This window comes from Scyliorhinus canicula, chromosome 13 (genome assembly GCF_902713615.1).
Source record: "Scyliorhinus canicula chromosome 13, sScyCan1.1, whole genome shotgun sequence".
NCBI lineage: Eukaryota > Metazoa > Chordata > Chondrichthyes > Carcharhiniformes > Scyliorhinidae > Scyliorhinus > Scyliorhinus canicula.
Genome location: NC_052158.1, coordinates 29,936,394 through 29,951,642, shown reverse-complemented (window position 1 = coordinate 29,951,642; position 15,249 = coordinate 29,936,394). Strand labels below are relative to the sequence as shown.

At 47.8% G+C, this 15,249-nt stretch overlaps 1 protein-coding gene across 1 annotated transcript; it reads right to left on the bottom strand.

The window, feature by feature from the left end:
* Positions 1-1,381: 1,381 nt before the first annotated feature.
* LOC119976210 (torsin-4A-A-like) lies at positions 1,382-6,939 on the bottom strand. The gene is made up of 2 exons (XM_038816525.1): positions 6,538-6,939; positions 1,382-2,991 (listed from the first exon to the last, which is right to left on the bottom strand). The coding sequence occupies exon 2, from the start codon at positions 2,926-2,928 to the stop codon at positions 1,714-1,716; it is 1,215 nt and encodes a 404-aa protein (XP_038672453.1). The 5' UTR covers positions 2,929-2,991; positions 6,538-6,939; the 3' UTR covers positions 1,382-1,713.
* Between the last annotated feature and the right edge of the window lie 8,310 nt (positions 6,940-15,249).

Genomic DNA, 15,249 nt, shown 5'->3' with positions numbered 1-15,249 from the left:
GCTTACCCGAAGATCAGAGGCTGAAGTGTTCCCCGACTGGAAGGGAACATTCCTGCCTGGTAATTGTTGCGCGATGCCCGTTCATTCGTTGTCACAGCGTCTGCATGGTCTCGCCAATGCACCAAGCTTCGGGACATCCATTACGGCCTCAACCGGGACCTTGGGTTCATGTCGCATTATATTCACTCCCCACCCTCTGGCCTGTGCTCGCAAACTCCTACCAACTGTCTTGGCTTGAGACAATTCAGACCTCTTTAACCTGGGGTTACCCCTCCCTCTGGTTCTGTAAAGATTTAATTACCTGCAAATGCTCACAATCAAAGTAGGGTATTGCATCTTTGACTTTTGCCTATGTAAATGTTTCTGGAACATACCTCTTCATTCACCTGAGGAAGGAGCAATGCTCTGAAAGCTAGTGATTCGAAACAAACCTGTTGGACGTTAACCCAGTGTTGTCTCACTGTTTCTTAAACTTGATCACCACCATTTACATTCCTTTTGCCTTTCTGTCCACAACATCTTTGTCAATCTCCACCTATCACTGGCCCTCTATCTAGCACTACCATTCCATGCCTCCCCACCCCCCACAACAGTATTATTCTGACCCTCTTTCCAGTTTTCTCTAGCTTTGATAAAGAGTCATCCAGACTTGAAATGTTAGCTCCCTGCTCTCGCCACAGACGCTGTCAGATCTGCTGAGATTGTCCAGTATTTTCTGTTTTTGGTTCAGATTCTAGCATCCGCATTAATTTGCTTTTATCGGGCCTGCACTGCTCTCCAGATCCACAGCAATGTGCCGTCAGAAATGGCTCTAGCAAGGGTCCAGCAAGCCGCTCAATGCAAGGGCAATTAGGGATGGGCAATACATGCTGGCCAATCAGTGACACCCACATACAATGTGCACGTGTGTTGGGATTGAACTTCCAAGACAGTGCCATTTGAACTGTAGAAGGTCAAGCAATGTCAAATGGAGTAAAACATGAAGGGATGAGAAAGATCGAAAAAGGCAAAATGATATCCGACTTGTGTTGCCTTGACCTTGACCTGCACTCGGTTGCCAGCCATCGAGCGGCTACAGTTCCAGGCCATTTGGCCCATTGAGTCAGCACCGACCACTGTCACTTTGCAGTTTCTCTGGGATAACAACAATACTTTACCAAACACATTTCATTCTTTGACACAAACAGGTTATTTCACTGTAGTATTTACAAGGTTCTATAACTCTTTGTCTGCCATTCCCTCTGCCCTGCATTAAACATCTACTCATAGTGAATGCTTCTTGTGCAATAGATCGCTATCCAGCCTCAGCACCGGATTTATTTGGTGAATACGGAGTGCCAAAGTGTGAACAGATGGTAAAACAAAAGAATGACACTGAGTCTGCAGGTACATTATGTATTTATCTTGTGGAAATTGAAAGTACATACAATTGCAAGTCCAGATGTTAGCGAAATGCGTTTTAAGAGGTGCAAACACCTTACATCATCCACAATGTCATATTCATCTTTGGTGTGAAATGTTGCTCAAATTTGTTCATTTCAACTGTCATTGTTTTTTGTCATTGAGTTTAAAAGGGAAAAAAATCTAATCTGAGTAGTTCCCAAATTTGAGAATGTAAAAAATGATATACATTAAAAAATCAACAGGTTGAAGCCAGTGAGAGGTCAATCTGATAGAACTTCACTTTGGTTTCATATGTGTGCATTCAGCATTTCAGGAATGTATTAAGGAGTGGTTGATTACGGAAAGCATATGCCATGGATAAATTCCATGTTTGTGGCATTGGAGGACCATTTTCTTCTTCAAACCTTCCAGTTGCTTCTGCTCAGTGAGCTTCTTGACCATTGAAGGGACATGTTTGCAGCCTTGCTGGGCGTACAGTTTTTGCCTGGCTCTGTAGTAGTTGAGCGTGTTGGCCATTGTCTCCACCTGCCGCTGGCAGGGGTAGAGGCCCACCCAATCCATCAGCTGGTGGAAGCACTGCACCACGTGGGCCCGCTCCAGCGGGCGGAGCGGGATGATCTCCGGCGACCGCCAGATGGGGTGCCGGCGGGTAAACTGCTGCGTCAGCTCCCGGCTGAGCTGGGCCATGCGGCGCGTGGCCCGAGGGGCCAGTCTGCGGCGGATCGACTGCATGATCCAGTCCTGGCCCAGCTTGCTGAAGAAGATGTAGACAGCGCTGGTGTGCTCGGAGCGCAGCAGGCGCCCGACGAAGCTCAGCAGCTCCGCCGGCGCCAGCTCCATCTCGTCGAAGAGGAGGACCGGGACCCGCTGGGCCCGGCGGGCTTCGGAAAAGATGGCTGAGATCCGGGCGGCCAGTTTGGAGTGCTGGCCGGAATGTCCTGACAGCTGCTGGTACCTCACGGAGTGCTGCAGGACGATGCCAGACCCCAGCTGGAACCTGAAGTGCTTGCCGATCAGTCTCCCCAAGTGGCTCTTGCCAACACCAGCGGGGCCATTGATGGACAAGAACAGGGGCTTCTCATGAACGTAGGTGACAAGGTAATCCCTCAGCAGCTTGGTGAGTTTATTCAGTGCCAGCGTCTGACCAAGAAGCTCCCGGTGCAGAGTCTTCTCCAGCTGGTCAATGTCATAGAGGAGGAGGTTGTCGTCCAGATTCTCGTAGGCGTTGTAGACCTGTAACCCCACAATCAAACAAAGTAGGAACAGGAGGTGTATAGCTTTCGTGTCCGTGTCTATCGACCACCGTGACTTGGTGCGGAGGACCTTCTTCCTGCCATGCAGCTTCTTGTTGGTGCCCTTTCTCCTCAAGGGAGGGTGGCGACTGGAGCTCCCCATGTAACCTATGGTTGAGCGGGAAGCTGACACCTGGCGGAGGCGTTTGCCTCGCAGCATCCGATTGGCCAGCTGCACCTTGGCCGTGGCGTGAAGCAGCCGATGCCCGAGGGTCTTCACCGGCTTCTCCATTCTGGATGCTCCCCTGATGGCAAAAGCGAGGACCAGTGTCTCCTATTGAGTCTAGACCTGCGTCTGGGATTGGCATAGGTGGTGTGGGTGGGGTTGGGAGAGGGAATAAAGAGGAGGAATGAAGGAAGAGTTAACAAGGATGGGTTATTTAATCATTAATAAAACCATTAATGATCTTCAACTCAAGTCTACCAACCCTCTCCCCAGGTCCCTTGATTCCCCCTACTCCCAAAAACATATTCAGAGCCATGAATATACTCAATAATGGAATAGCCACGACCCTTTGGGTTAACAATCTTTTGAGAGAAGACATTTCACCTCACCTAAGGCCTGAGTGGCCAACCTTTCGTCCTGAGTTTATAACCCCATCGTTCTAGACTTTCCAGCCATTGGTGAAGGGGAGGAAAGAATTGCTCAGCATCTACCCTGTCCATTCCCCCACAGATTTCCTGGCTTCAGTGGGAAACCCCATTGACAAGCGGCGGAAGCAGAGAAACCCGCTGCTAGCGAACGTCGTGCTGTCTCCACGCTGCCGAGAAACACCCGTCTGGGAGGATGGGGAATCGTGCCCCAGGATCTCATTCTTTTAAACTCCAGAATAGCTAGGCCCAGCCCTACCCGGTCTCTGCTCATATTCCAACCCATTCATTCGAGTAGCCTTTGACGCACTCCATCTAAGGCAAGTCTATCCTTCTTTAGGAGAGGAGAGCAAAATTGTCCACAGCTCTCCAGGTCTGACCTCACCTGTATAACTGCAGCAGGATATCTTTACTCCAGCAATAAAATTTCCTGAGGCCTCCCCTCTTGCCAGGGCTGCAGTTGGGGGTGGGTGGGAGGGGCGATGGTGCCAGAAGCTGGAATGGAAAACCAGGTTGCCATTCTTACCCCTGCTCATACACCATCTACCCCCAACAGGTCCCATGGATGGGGTCTTGTGTATCAGGCTCGGGATCGAGGGCTATGAATTGCAGTGTGCATTGGGTGTTTGGGGTGGTGAGTGCTGACTGCACTTTCCTTTTGGAATGGCAGAAATTTCTATGCGGCCTCTTTCCTAATGATTAGTTGCCATCTGCAAATCGGCACCGGGCCTTTTCTAAGCACATCAGGATTGGACAGTAAATGCTGGCTGAGCCACCACCGCCCAGATCCCATGAACAAATAATCAAAACAAATTGACGTAATGCTGACTCTTGGCTCTGGTAAAGGTGAAACTGGTGGGACTTTTGGCAAAGAGATAACATTCCACTTGTCCCTCCTCTGTCATCGGAGCAATATTCAGGACGGGAGGAGGCCACTCGGCCCATCAGGCCTTTTCCACCATTCAACCAGGTCATGCCTGAACTGCACCGCAACCTGCTTTTGCTCCATATCTCTTTTCACCCTTCACAGAAGACCATTCAGCCCATCGGGTCTGCCCTGGCTCTCTGAAAGAGCATTCTACCCTGTCCCACACCCCCTGCCTTATCCCCAGCTGCTCCTTCACTGTCGCTGGGTCAAATTCCTGGAACTCCCTCCCTAACAGCACCTTGGGTGTACCTGCGCCACAGGGACTGCAGTGGTTCAAGAAGGCAGCTCAGAACCACCTTCTCAAGGGGTAATTAGGGGTGGGAAATGGATTCTGGGCCTAGCCAGCAAGTCCCACATCCTGCGAAACTGAATTTGAAAAGAATCAGCGTGCCGCTGTCCGTGGATCTTGCTGTGCACCAATTGACTGCTGCGTCTCCCACATTAAAACTGATGTGGAGATGCCGGCATTGGACTGCGGTGAGCACAGTAAGATGTCTTACAACACCAATTTAAAGTCCAACATGTTTGTTTCAAACACTAGCTTTCGGAGCACTGCTCCTTCCTCAGGTGAATGAAGAGGTATGTTCCAGAAACATTTTAGATCAATTCAAAGATGCCAGACAATGCTTAGAATGCGAGCATTCGCAGGTGATTAAATCTTTACAGATCCAGAGATGGGGGTAACCCCAGGTTAAAGAGGTGTGAATTGCCTCAAGCCAGGACAGTTGGTAGGATTTTGCAAGCCCAGGACAGATGGTGGGGGATGAATGTAATGCAACATGAATCCCAGGTCCCGGTTGAGGCCGCACTCATGTGTGCGGAACTTGGCTATAAGTTTCTGCTCAGCGATTCTGCGTTGTTGCGCTTCCTGTAGGCCGCCTTGGAGAACGCTTGTCCGGAGATCAGAGGCTGAATGCCTTTGACTGCTGAAGTGTTCCCGACTGGAAGGGAACATTCCTGCCTGGTGATTGTCGCGCAATGTCCATTCATTCATTGTCGCAGTGTCTGCATGGTCTCGCCAATGTACCACTCTTCGGGACATCCTTTTCTGCAGCGTATGAGGGACACAACGTTGGCCGAGTCGCATATCTGGTGGGTGGTGTTCTCACGTGCAATGGTGATATCCATGTCGATGATCTGTCACGTCTTGCAGAGATTGCCATGGCAGTGTTGTGTATGCCGTGGTTGCTGTTCTGAAGGCTGGGTAGTTTGCTGCAAACAATGGCTTGTTTGAGGTTGCGCGGTTGTTTGAAGGCAAGTAATGAGGGTGTGGGAATGACTTCGGCAAGATGTTCATCTTCATCGACGATGTGTTGAAGGCTGCAAAAAAGATGTCGTAGTTTCTCCGCTCCTGGAAAATACTGGACGATGAAGGGTACTCTGTCGGTTGTGTCCCGTGTTTGTCTTCTGAGGAGGTCGGTGTGGTTTTTTGCTGTGGCGCGTTGGAACTGTCGATCGATGAGTCGAGCTCCATATCACATTCGTACGAGGGCATCTTTCAGCGTCTGTAGATGTCTGTTACGCTCCTCCTCGTCTGAGCAGATCCTGTGTATATGGCTTGTCCATAGGGGATGGCTTCTTTAATGTGTTTCAGGTGGAAGCTGGAGAAGTGGAGCATCGTGAGATTATCCGTGGGCTTGCGATAAAGCGAAGTGTTGAGGTGACCGTCCTTGATGGAGATGAGTGTGTCCAAGAATGCAACTGATTTTGGAGAGTAGTCCATGGTGAGTCTGATGGTGGGATGGAACTTATTGATGTCATCGTGTAGTCGTTTCAGTGATTCTTCGCCGTGGGTCTAAAGGAAAGAAAAGTCATCGATGTATCTGGTGTATAACGTTGGTTGAAGGTCCTGTGCGGTGAGGAGGTCTTGTTCAAACTTGTGCACGAAGAATGAGTACGGCCTCAACCGGCATTTGGGATTCGTGTCGCATTACTTTCATCCCCCACCATCTGGCCTGGGCTTGCAAAATCCTACCAATTGCCCTGGCTTGAGACAATTCACACCACTTTAACCTGGGGTTACCCCTATCTCTGGATCTGTAAAGATTTAATCACCTGCTAATGCCCGCATACTAAGCATTGTCTGGCATCTTTGAATTTGTCTGGATATATGTTTCTGGAACATACCTCTTCATTCACCTCAGGAAGGAGCAGCGCTCCGAAAGCTGGTGTTTGAAACAAACATGTTGGACGTTAACCTGGTGTTGTAAGACTTCTTATTGTACATTAAAACTGAGCACACCCCAAAAATACTTCATAGCTATTACGCGCTTTGGAACATTTCAAGGCCTTCAAGTGAAGCATAAACAACGAGGCTCTCACCTTGACACGTCGCGCTGGCGGCCTCTACATAGTCGCTTCTCTCTGCAGCCCGAACAGTAGCTTGTTTTCACAAATGTGCCCCTTCTCCTCTGGGCTGTCTTGTCCGACTGAGTTTTGGGTTACTGTGCTGAGTTCTTGCTGCTTCTCAACTCCAACAGGCGAGGGTTTGTGTTGTATCTGTGGTGCTGTGCTAACTTGTCCAGAGCACTTACTTGCCCATGGATAGTGAATGTTGTAAAACGCACGTTTAAGAGTGCAGCTGTGCCCCTGATAGGAATCTATGCTTTCTCAGCTACTGCCTGGAGGCAAAACAACGGGCGGGTCCCAACAGAAATTCGAGAGTTTAGGTCCAAAGTGCAGAGCAGTGAAACATCCTCCTCCCTGCCCCCACCCCGCTCACTCTGTTTATCACCAAGTCACTCCAGCTGCTCTTTCAGAAAGCTTACAACAACAGGGTTTATCTCTTCCCTTTTACAATTCTCGCAGCTTCCTGTTTTCTCAGCCGGTCGACCAAAATGCATGTACCTTAGCTCCCCAGCCAGCCTCATTTCCCCAGTTCCCTTCCCTCAATGTTTTTGATACCTGGGGGTTGCTGCTGACAAGAACTTCACTTCTTAAGGAGGTACAGGAACAGAGGGACCTGGGTGTATATGTGCATCGAGCATTGAAGGTGGCAGGACAGCTGGAGAGAGCAGTTAATAAATCATACATTATTCTGGGCTTTATAACAGGGGCATACACTACAAGAGCACGGAGGTTATGCTGAACTGAAACAAAACACTAGTTCAACCTCAGCTGGAATATTGTATACAGTTCTGGGCCACAGATTTGGAAGGATGTGAACGCATTGGAGAGAGTGCAGAAGAGAATTACAAGACTGCTTCCAGTGTCATGTGAGAGTGCCTTTAAAAAATGGGTGTTTAAGAAATGTACCTTTAAGAAATAAAGCTGCTCATGTTATTGGTGTGATGTCAGTGTGGGTGGAGCTGAGCTCTACTTCTGCTTTTTAGTTTCGGTTTGAGAAAAAGCTTGGGTCTGTCTGTTTTTTCAGCGGGCTGCATCTGAAGTCTGCCATCCAAAGACTATGGATCATTTGGTGAATTGGGAATTATAAATGTTTTCAGTATTGAATGTAAACCCTGATGTGCTTCTGTTTAGAGGTTTGTTAAGTCTTTTGGATGTTAAACGAACAGCATACAGATTACTTAGTATTGTATTCTTTGGGGGGGTGGATTTGATTTACTGGTTGCTAAGATGTTCACTGTTTGTTTTAGAAAGGTTAACTTGAGTTCAAAGAATAAACATTGTTTTGTTTTAAAAAATACTCGTCCATTTCTGCTCTTCCACACTTGTAGAGTGGGCCGTGTGCTCGCCATACCACAATCTGTTAAATGTTATGGGTCAGGTGAACTCCATGATACACTTTGGGGTTCTCTAAACCCTGACCCATAACACCAGGGATGAGAAACTTCAGTTATGAGGATAGATCAGAGAGGTAGGGACTGTTCTTTTGGGAGAGAAGAAGGGTGAGGGGAGATTTGATCGACTTGTTCAAATTCATGAGGTTCACTGGAACTATTCCGTGAATCACGCAGTGCTCAAAGCTGTCCAGTCTTTGATCCAAGAGAAGATCTGGGTCAGCTCCTATTTTCCACTGGGAAGGAGAGGGGGTGAAGTGAAAATGAGTCAACAACAACAACTTGGATTTATATAGCACCTTCAATGTAGCAAAACATCCCCTCAGCTCTTCTCCGGACTGATTCTCAGAGACGGACATGGGGAGTTGTAAGACCAAGGTGACTGAATTCTTGCTCAGTGGGGTAGGTTTGAAGAAGCACCTCAAAGGTGGGAAGTGAGGCAGAGAAAGAGAGATGGCGTGGAGAGGAAATTCCAGAGCTTGGAGTCCAGGCAGCTGAGGCCCAGAAATAATAGTGAAATAATTAAAATCTACAGAGCTCAAATGGTCAGAATTGAAACTGGGTAGATATTGCAGATGGGTTGGGCATAACAGAGAAAGGGAGGGGTGGAGAGATTGGGCGAGGTTATAGAGTCTAGGGGCTCAAAGAGGTGATCTGTAAATTTTGAACAGATTATGCCCGAACTCAGCACCCAGTTCCAGAGGGGGAAAGGACAGTGTCCAACACAATATTCCGCCCAGTCCCAGAGAGGAAAGGACAGTGTCTGACCCACTGTCCCACCCAGTCCCAGAGGGGGAAAGGACAGTGTCTGACCCACTGTCCCACCCAGTCCCAGAGGGGGAAAGGACAGTGTCTGACCCACTGTCCCACCCAGTCCCACAGGGGGAAAGGACAATGTCTGACCCACTGTCCCAGAGGGGGAAAGCACAGTGTCTGACCCACTCTGCACAACAGAACAGGAAACCAGGTTTGGCAAGCAAGTGGGAAGTTTCACAATTTCATCAGTTGCTCTTTGAGGGAAGTAAACCTTACCACGCCCCATTGACAGCTTCTGCACATTGGTCTGTGTCAAAGCCAGTGCACGAATTGCAAAACCACTTCACAGTCCTGGCTTCAGGCATTTGTGTGAACTGTACGCTGCCTGAGTTAATATCCTCCCGGGGGAGCAAGCCAGTTCGGGGAGACTAAGCGCAGACTGGGGGCGCGATGCTCCCAGCCCCACGCTGGGCCGGAGAAACACCGCCACTGCGCCACGCCGCCCCGACGCCAGTGCGCGATTCTCCGAGGTGCGGAGAATCGACGCCATTTACGACCGCGTTTGGCGCAGTGCCGGTCGCGGGCTGCTGTCCGCGGCCGGGCCGCCGATTCAACGGCCCGCATGGGCCGAACGGAAACGGCAGAGCCCCGTCGGCGCCATTCACCCCTCGTCGCTGTCATAATATCCACTCATGTATATAATGAGATGCAGACAGGCAGTGATTGACACACAGGATGACCAATGAACACACACCACAGAACAACCAATCACCAGACAGGACACCAACACTATAAAGCCCACAGGACATTAAGACTCTCCCACTCTCAGGACCCAGCCACTGAGACAGTCAGAGTGCACAAGCTAGTGAGCGCTATTACCATGCGGTAGCTAGTAAGTCTGGTCAAGCCAGTAAGAGGTCATCAGTTGGATTAGTAGAGTGTCAACACACAGCTGAACATGTACAGCAGTCCACTAGTTAAATAAAACAGTGTTGGATCATCTCCAATGTCAGACGTTTGTATCTAGCTTCCCTGCATCCAGTTGCAGTCAACGTCGAACCAACCTGCCTAACACATCAGTCGTTTCTGGCAGGATCCCTGCACGAAGGGTCGGGCGGGGGGGGGGGAAAAGTGCTCCTTCACCAATTGGCAGGCCGGCTCCTCCCCCCCTGGGCCTTTTTGTTCCGCTTCCGGCCCCATGAACCCCTGCGCCATGTTGCATCGGGGCCGGAGTGTTCCGCTAGTCTACCGCACATGCGTCGGTTGCCGCTTCGCCACTGCGCATGCGCGGGTTGGTGCCGCCTCCAGTCCATGCCAGGATGTAAGGCTGGAGCGGCGTGAAGGGGCCAGAATCCCTACTGCCCGACGGCGCGGACACTTAGTCCTGCGATCGGTGAATCGCGTCCTGGGTGACTGCTTTGCGAACGCCTTCGTTCAGTCCGTAAGCATGACCGCCGACCTTTCCGTGGCTTGCCATTTTAACTCAGCATCTTGCTGTCGTGCCCACACATCCGCCCTTGGCCTGCAACCATGCTCCAGTGTAGCCAACGCAAACTGGTGGAGAGACACCTCATCTTCCGATGAGGCATGGTCCAGCCCTCAGGGCTTAACATTAGATTGTGACCCTTTTCCTCCATCTTAAAAAAATATCCTCCGTCTTTCAAAAAAATATCCTATACATATATTGTCGCAAAGCAAAAACCCTCCCCAATCACCCCCCCCCCCACTCCCTCTGCCCCCCCCCCCCCCTCCCCCCCATACCAGGCCTGTCTTTTGTTCTTAAAGTTGTTCCATCTCATTGCAATCTCTCACCGTGACTGTTTAATATCTAACACATCTCTCCCTCTCTTTAGCTCTGACAAAGAGCCGAACGTACTCTCAATGTTGGGTGAGATTTTCTGGCCGTACACACTGGTTGGAACGTCTGGTGCCCCCGTTGGTGCACCCCTGCCACAGGTTTCCCACCATGAGGGATTTGTTTAATGGAAAACTCAGATGACAATGGTGAGATCAGAAGTACAGGCCATCGGCCACTGGCAAACTACCCTCCTGCCCTGCAGAACAGGCCACAGAGGGGGAGGAAACTCCCTCCCATTAACTCTGTTTCTCTCCCTACACATGCTGCCAGGCCTGCTGAGTTTTTTTTCCCCAGCATTCTGTATTCTTGCTACCAATATAACTGAAGCTGCCCACCTCACACCTGCTTTTCCGACCTGGTGGCCTCCGACGAGTTATTTGCTGGAACTAGGCCTTTAAACTCAATGGCTTATGAGTAGTGAAGGTCTCTTGTGTAAAAGGAGCTACTTTGACAAGTTGCCTGCAGAACCTCAGAGGAATAGGTGATGGTTGGAGGTGGGGCAGTCGTGGAGATTGTTGGCATGTTCATGGCGCCAACCCAGGCTGAATAGAGCCAAGCCGCCCAGATAATCTCAGTCCAACAAAGGCCTCTTCTGGAAGCTGTTCTCCGAATCAAACTGTGTGACAGAACAACTGAAATCATTTCTCAAGCAGCAGGTCGCTTAGATGAGCAGCCATGTGCATCCAAACAGCCAGCTAACCACAGCATTCCTTTCCATAAATTTATTTATTCATAACATTTATAAAGGGCAACAGTTCAAATTTGACTTGTTGACAAATTACACCCAGGTCCCTTTGCACATAGGAACATGAGAAGGCCATCGAGCCTGCTCCACTATTCAATCAGATCATTACTGAGTGGACACTTCAATGCATTTTACACATACTATCTATCCCCGGTTATTTTTAATCAGAAATCTATCAATAATCTACACATTCTAATCTCTTGCCATTGAAGAAATACACATCTGTTCCTCCTCCTCGAGCAGATAACCTCACATTTTTCCACATTCAATCTGCCACGGTTCTTGCTTGCTCACTAAAGTTGGCCCAAATCGTCTTGAAGCCGCTTTGCAGCTTCCTCACAACACACGTTTGCGCACAGTATTGTGTCATCCAGGAACTTGGAAAATATTACATTTGGTTCCCAAATCCAAATTGTTTTTGAAAACCCACCACTCTTCTTAGAATTCCCCCTATACCAAAATGGGCCAATATTCTAAATGGTGAACAGGGATTCTCACTCTCTGACTCCGATGGAGGCTTCAGTGGGTGCCATTCAGGTCAAACTATATTTTCAAGTTATCCCCCGGTATAACCCATACCTTCACCAAAGATTTTATCTACTTACCACTTAATAGCATCGATGTCCTGGGTCCTGCATTGCTAAGTAAGTAACGTAGACTTTCAGGAATAAACCACTTTTTCAGGTTAAGTTATTTTATTATTATATTTTTTCTTTTAAAAGCTGCAAACACTTTCTTTACAGAAAGGTAAAAAGATCTTGCTTCTGGATCCTGCTGGTTGGTTGTAGGGACCTTCAGGCCCACCTTGACACTCAATCCTCTTTGAATTCTGGTCTTCTTGGGATGTATTCGCTGGTTAGCTCTGTTGCTGTGTCTTGTTGATCCATGTACTGAGCTATAAGAGCTAACTCTGCTAGCTATCTCTAAGCTGACTCTGACTCCTGTTTAAATTCTAGTCTTCCTTAGATGTATAACTGTTTAAACTCGGCTGCTTGCCTTGTCTTTCCCAATGACCGAGCTCTCTCTCTCTCTCTCTCTCTCTCTCTCTCTGAGTTCTCCTCCCCTTCTCTCCTGTTGCTATTTTTTTTTTCTGTTGCTGCTCCCTGGGTTTATATTCTCTTGAAGAGTTATTAAGTTTTAACGACTTTATTGTAAATGAGCTTGTTTCACTTTGATTGTTAAAAAGTATCTTTGATGTAAACATTTGAATACAACTAATTATTCATTTTGGGCATAACGTCACCTCTCAGATCTGATTACAAAATGCTTTGTGATGTTCAAAGTTCCTTTGGTTTCAATAGGTGTTACTTTTAATTTCTGTCTTTCGAATAATTTAATTTTATAATTGTCCCCAGCTCATAACTTTGCCTTTGATTTTGACTAAATTCTGTCTCTCGTAGACAGGTCGTCTCTAATTTTCTTTTAATTGACTTGATGTGCGTAGAATTTTACACTTTAGAATTGACACCAAATTCGACTGAGCATCACCCATCCTTTCCAGCTGTTTACTGAGAGAGTTTATTTCAATTAAGGTGTGAGACTTTGCTTTTAGCTGTATGCTAAAATTTAACTTGGTTATGACTTGAAAGACCTGCCTGTTTTAAACATTCGTCACTTAATTCAATTGAAACTCTCATCCATGCTTTTCCAGATACTTCCTGAGATAGCTACATTCCATGAAGGTGTGAGCCATTGTTTTAGCTTACCACATGAAACCTGTGTGTTTGATAAGCCTGCTTGTGAGCAAGAATCTGCATTTTATAATCCTGCTCTTTGCAGCTGCTATTAACCTTTTGTGGGATCTTTCCCTGTATCCTCTCAGACCAGATATTGCCAGACTTCCATGTTTCAAATGACACATTTTTCTGTATTTTCAAGAACAAAATCACTGATGTAATATTGTAAACAGCTGGCGCTCAAAGTACTGATCCGTGCAGTACCCGGCTGGTCACAGCCTGTCAATATGAGAATGACCTATTTATTCCTGCTTTCTGTTTTCTGCCTCTTAACCCATCCTTAATCCACTCCAGTGTATTACCTCCTATCCTACATGCTTTAATTTTACTCACCAACCTCCTGAGAGACTTCATCAAGAGCCTTCTGCAAATCCAACGATATTCTATCCACCGACTTCCCTTTATCAATTTCATTAACAAACTCCAACATGCAAGGTGATTCAGTGGTCTTGAGTTAAAGTTCGCTGATCAGCACGTTTGACGGGGTGTCTCTCGGCACCTCAGGTTCTCGCCGTTCAACGGCACTTTGCCATTTATTTTGGTCTCGGAGATTCTCTCCGCCGTGACCATACTTAGAGGGATTTTGCAGATCGGTGCACCGTTTTGCCTGGCCACCCCGTTTTTCACCCCACCTTCCCCTTTCAGCCCCCTCCCCCAGTTTCTGATCCCGCTCTCACTCTCCAAATTTGGGAAGGCCCCCCGGGAACCTCACCACCCCCCCCCCCCCTTCATTCCCCCCACCTGAAAAGGGCCCCAGGCCCGATACCTGGCAGTGTCAACCTGGCACCAAGTCAGCCTGGCACTGCCATCCTGGAACGCCAGCAGTGCCACTCAGATACATTGGCACTACCAGGGTGCCCAGATTGCACTGCCAAGGTGCTAAGCTGGCAGTGCCACAGTGTCTGGGTGCCAGGGGAAGAGTCAGAGTGCCACCCTGCCCTGTCCCTGACCACCCAGGGGTCTCCAATGGCCTGGGAGACCCATCAGGTGCTCTGGGTTTGTGTGGACCAGTGCGAAACAGCACACTGTCAATGTCTCACAGGCGTGGCCATTGAGCCCTGGTGCCATGTGAATGAGGCAAACGCATATTTAAGTGAGCGTACGGCTTATTTAAATATGCTGATCTGAATCACGCCCAGTGAGGGCAAGATCCAGACTGCGACATTTTGCAAGATTCCGATGAATCTCACGTGACGTTTGAAGCATCATAAATCTCACGAGAGGCCTCCCGCGGGATTCAATATCCTCGTCCGGACACCAAGAAGGGCGAGATGGGGGTGCTGAATTCCCCCCGTGATTTCCCATTCATAAATCCAACAAAATCATCAGAGTATCCATTAACCACAACCATTATAATAGGCTCCAGTATTTTCCCTACGGTGATGGGAGGCTGAAACCTCTGAAGTACCCTGTTTTCTCTCCACCTCTCTTCTTCAATAGTGGATTGACATTTGCTACCTTCCAACCTACAGGAATCATTCCAGAATCTATCGAATTTTCGAAGGATCCATGACTGGAAAAGTATTAAAAAGTTCTTTCTCATTATACAAGATCTAAGATAGCCAGTTCTATAGGTTCTTCCTCAACTGACTGCTATAGATAAGAATCCTTTTTTAAAAATGTATTAATATAAATTTAGAGTACTGATGGATCTCCGTGTCTATTCGGAACTCTGGATATCCGTTATCCCTTCTTAGTTCCCAAATAATAGAGGTCAAATCTGTGCTTTTTGGCAAAGTTCAGTGGAACTTTATTTGTCAGCTGTGCCTATGGTAAACTTTATTTGTCAATATAAAATTAGGTCAGATTGATTATCTTTAGCGAATAAGTAGTTGAGTTTTCATTCAATTACTAATCATGGTAATTCTTCAAATCATAATACACTATAAAATAAAAATCATAGATGATTTGGAGTTGGGGACCAAGGGCAATGTGTCCAAGTTTGCAGATGACACTAAAATGAGTGGGAAAGCGAAAAGTGCAGAGGATACTGGAAGTCTGCAGAGGGATTTGGATAAGTTAAGTGAATGGGCTAGGGTCTGGCAGATGGAATACAATGTTGACAAATGTGAGGTTATCCATTTTGGTAGGAATAACAGCAAACGGGATTATTATTTAAATGATAAAATATTAAAGCATGCTGCTGTGCAGAGAGACCTGCGTGTGCTAGTGCATAAATCACAGAAAGTTGGTTTACAA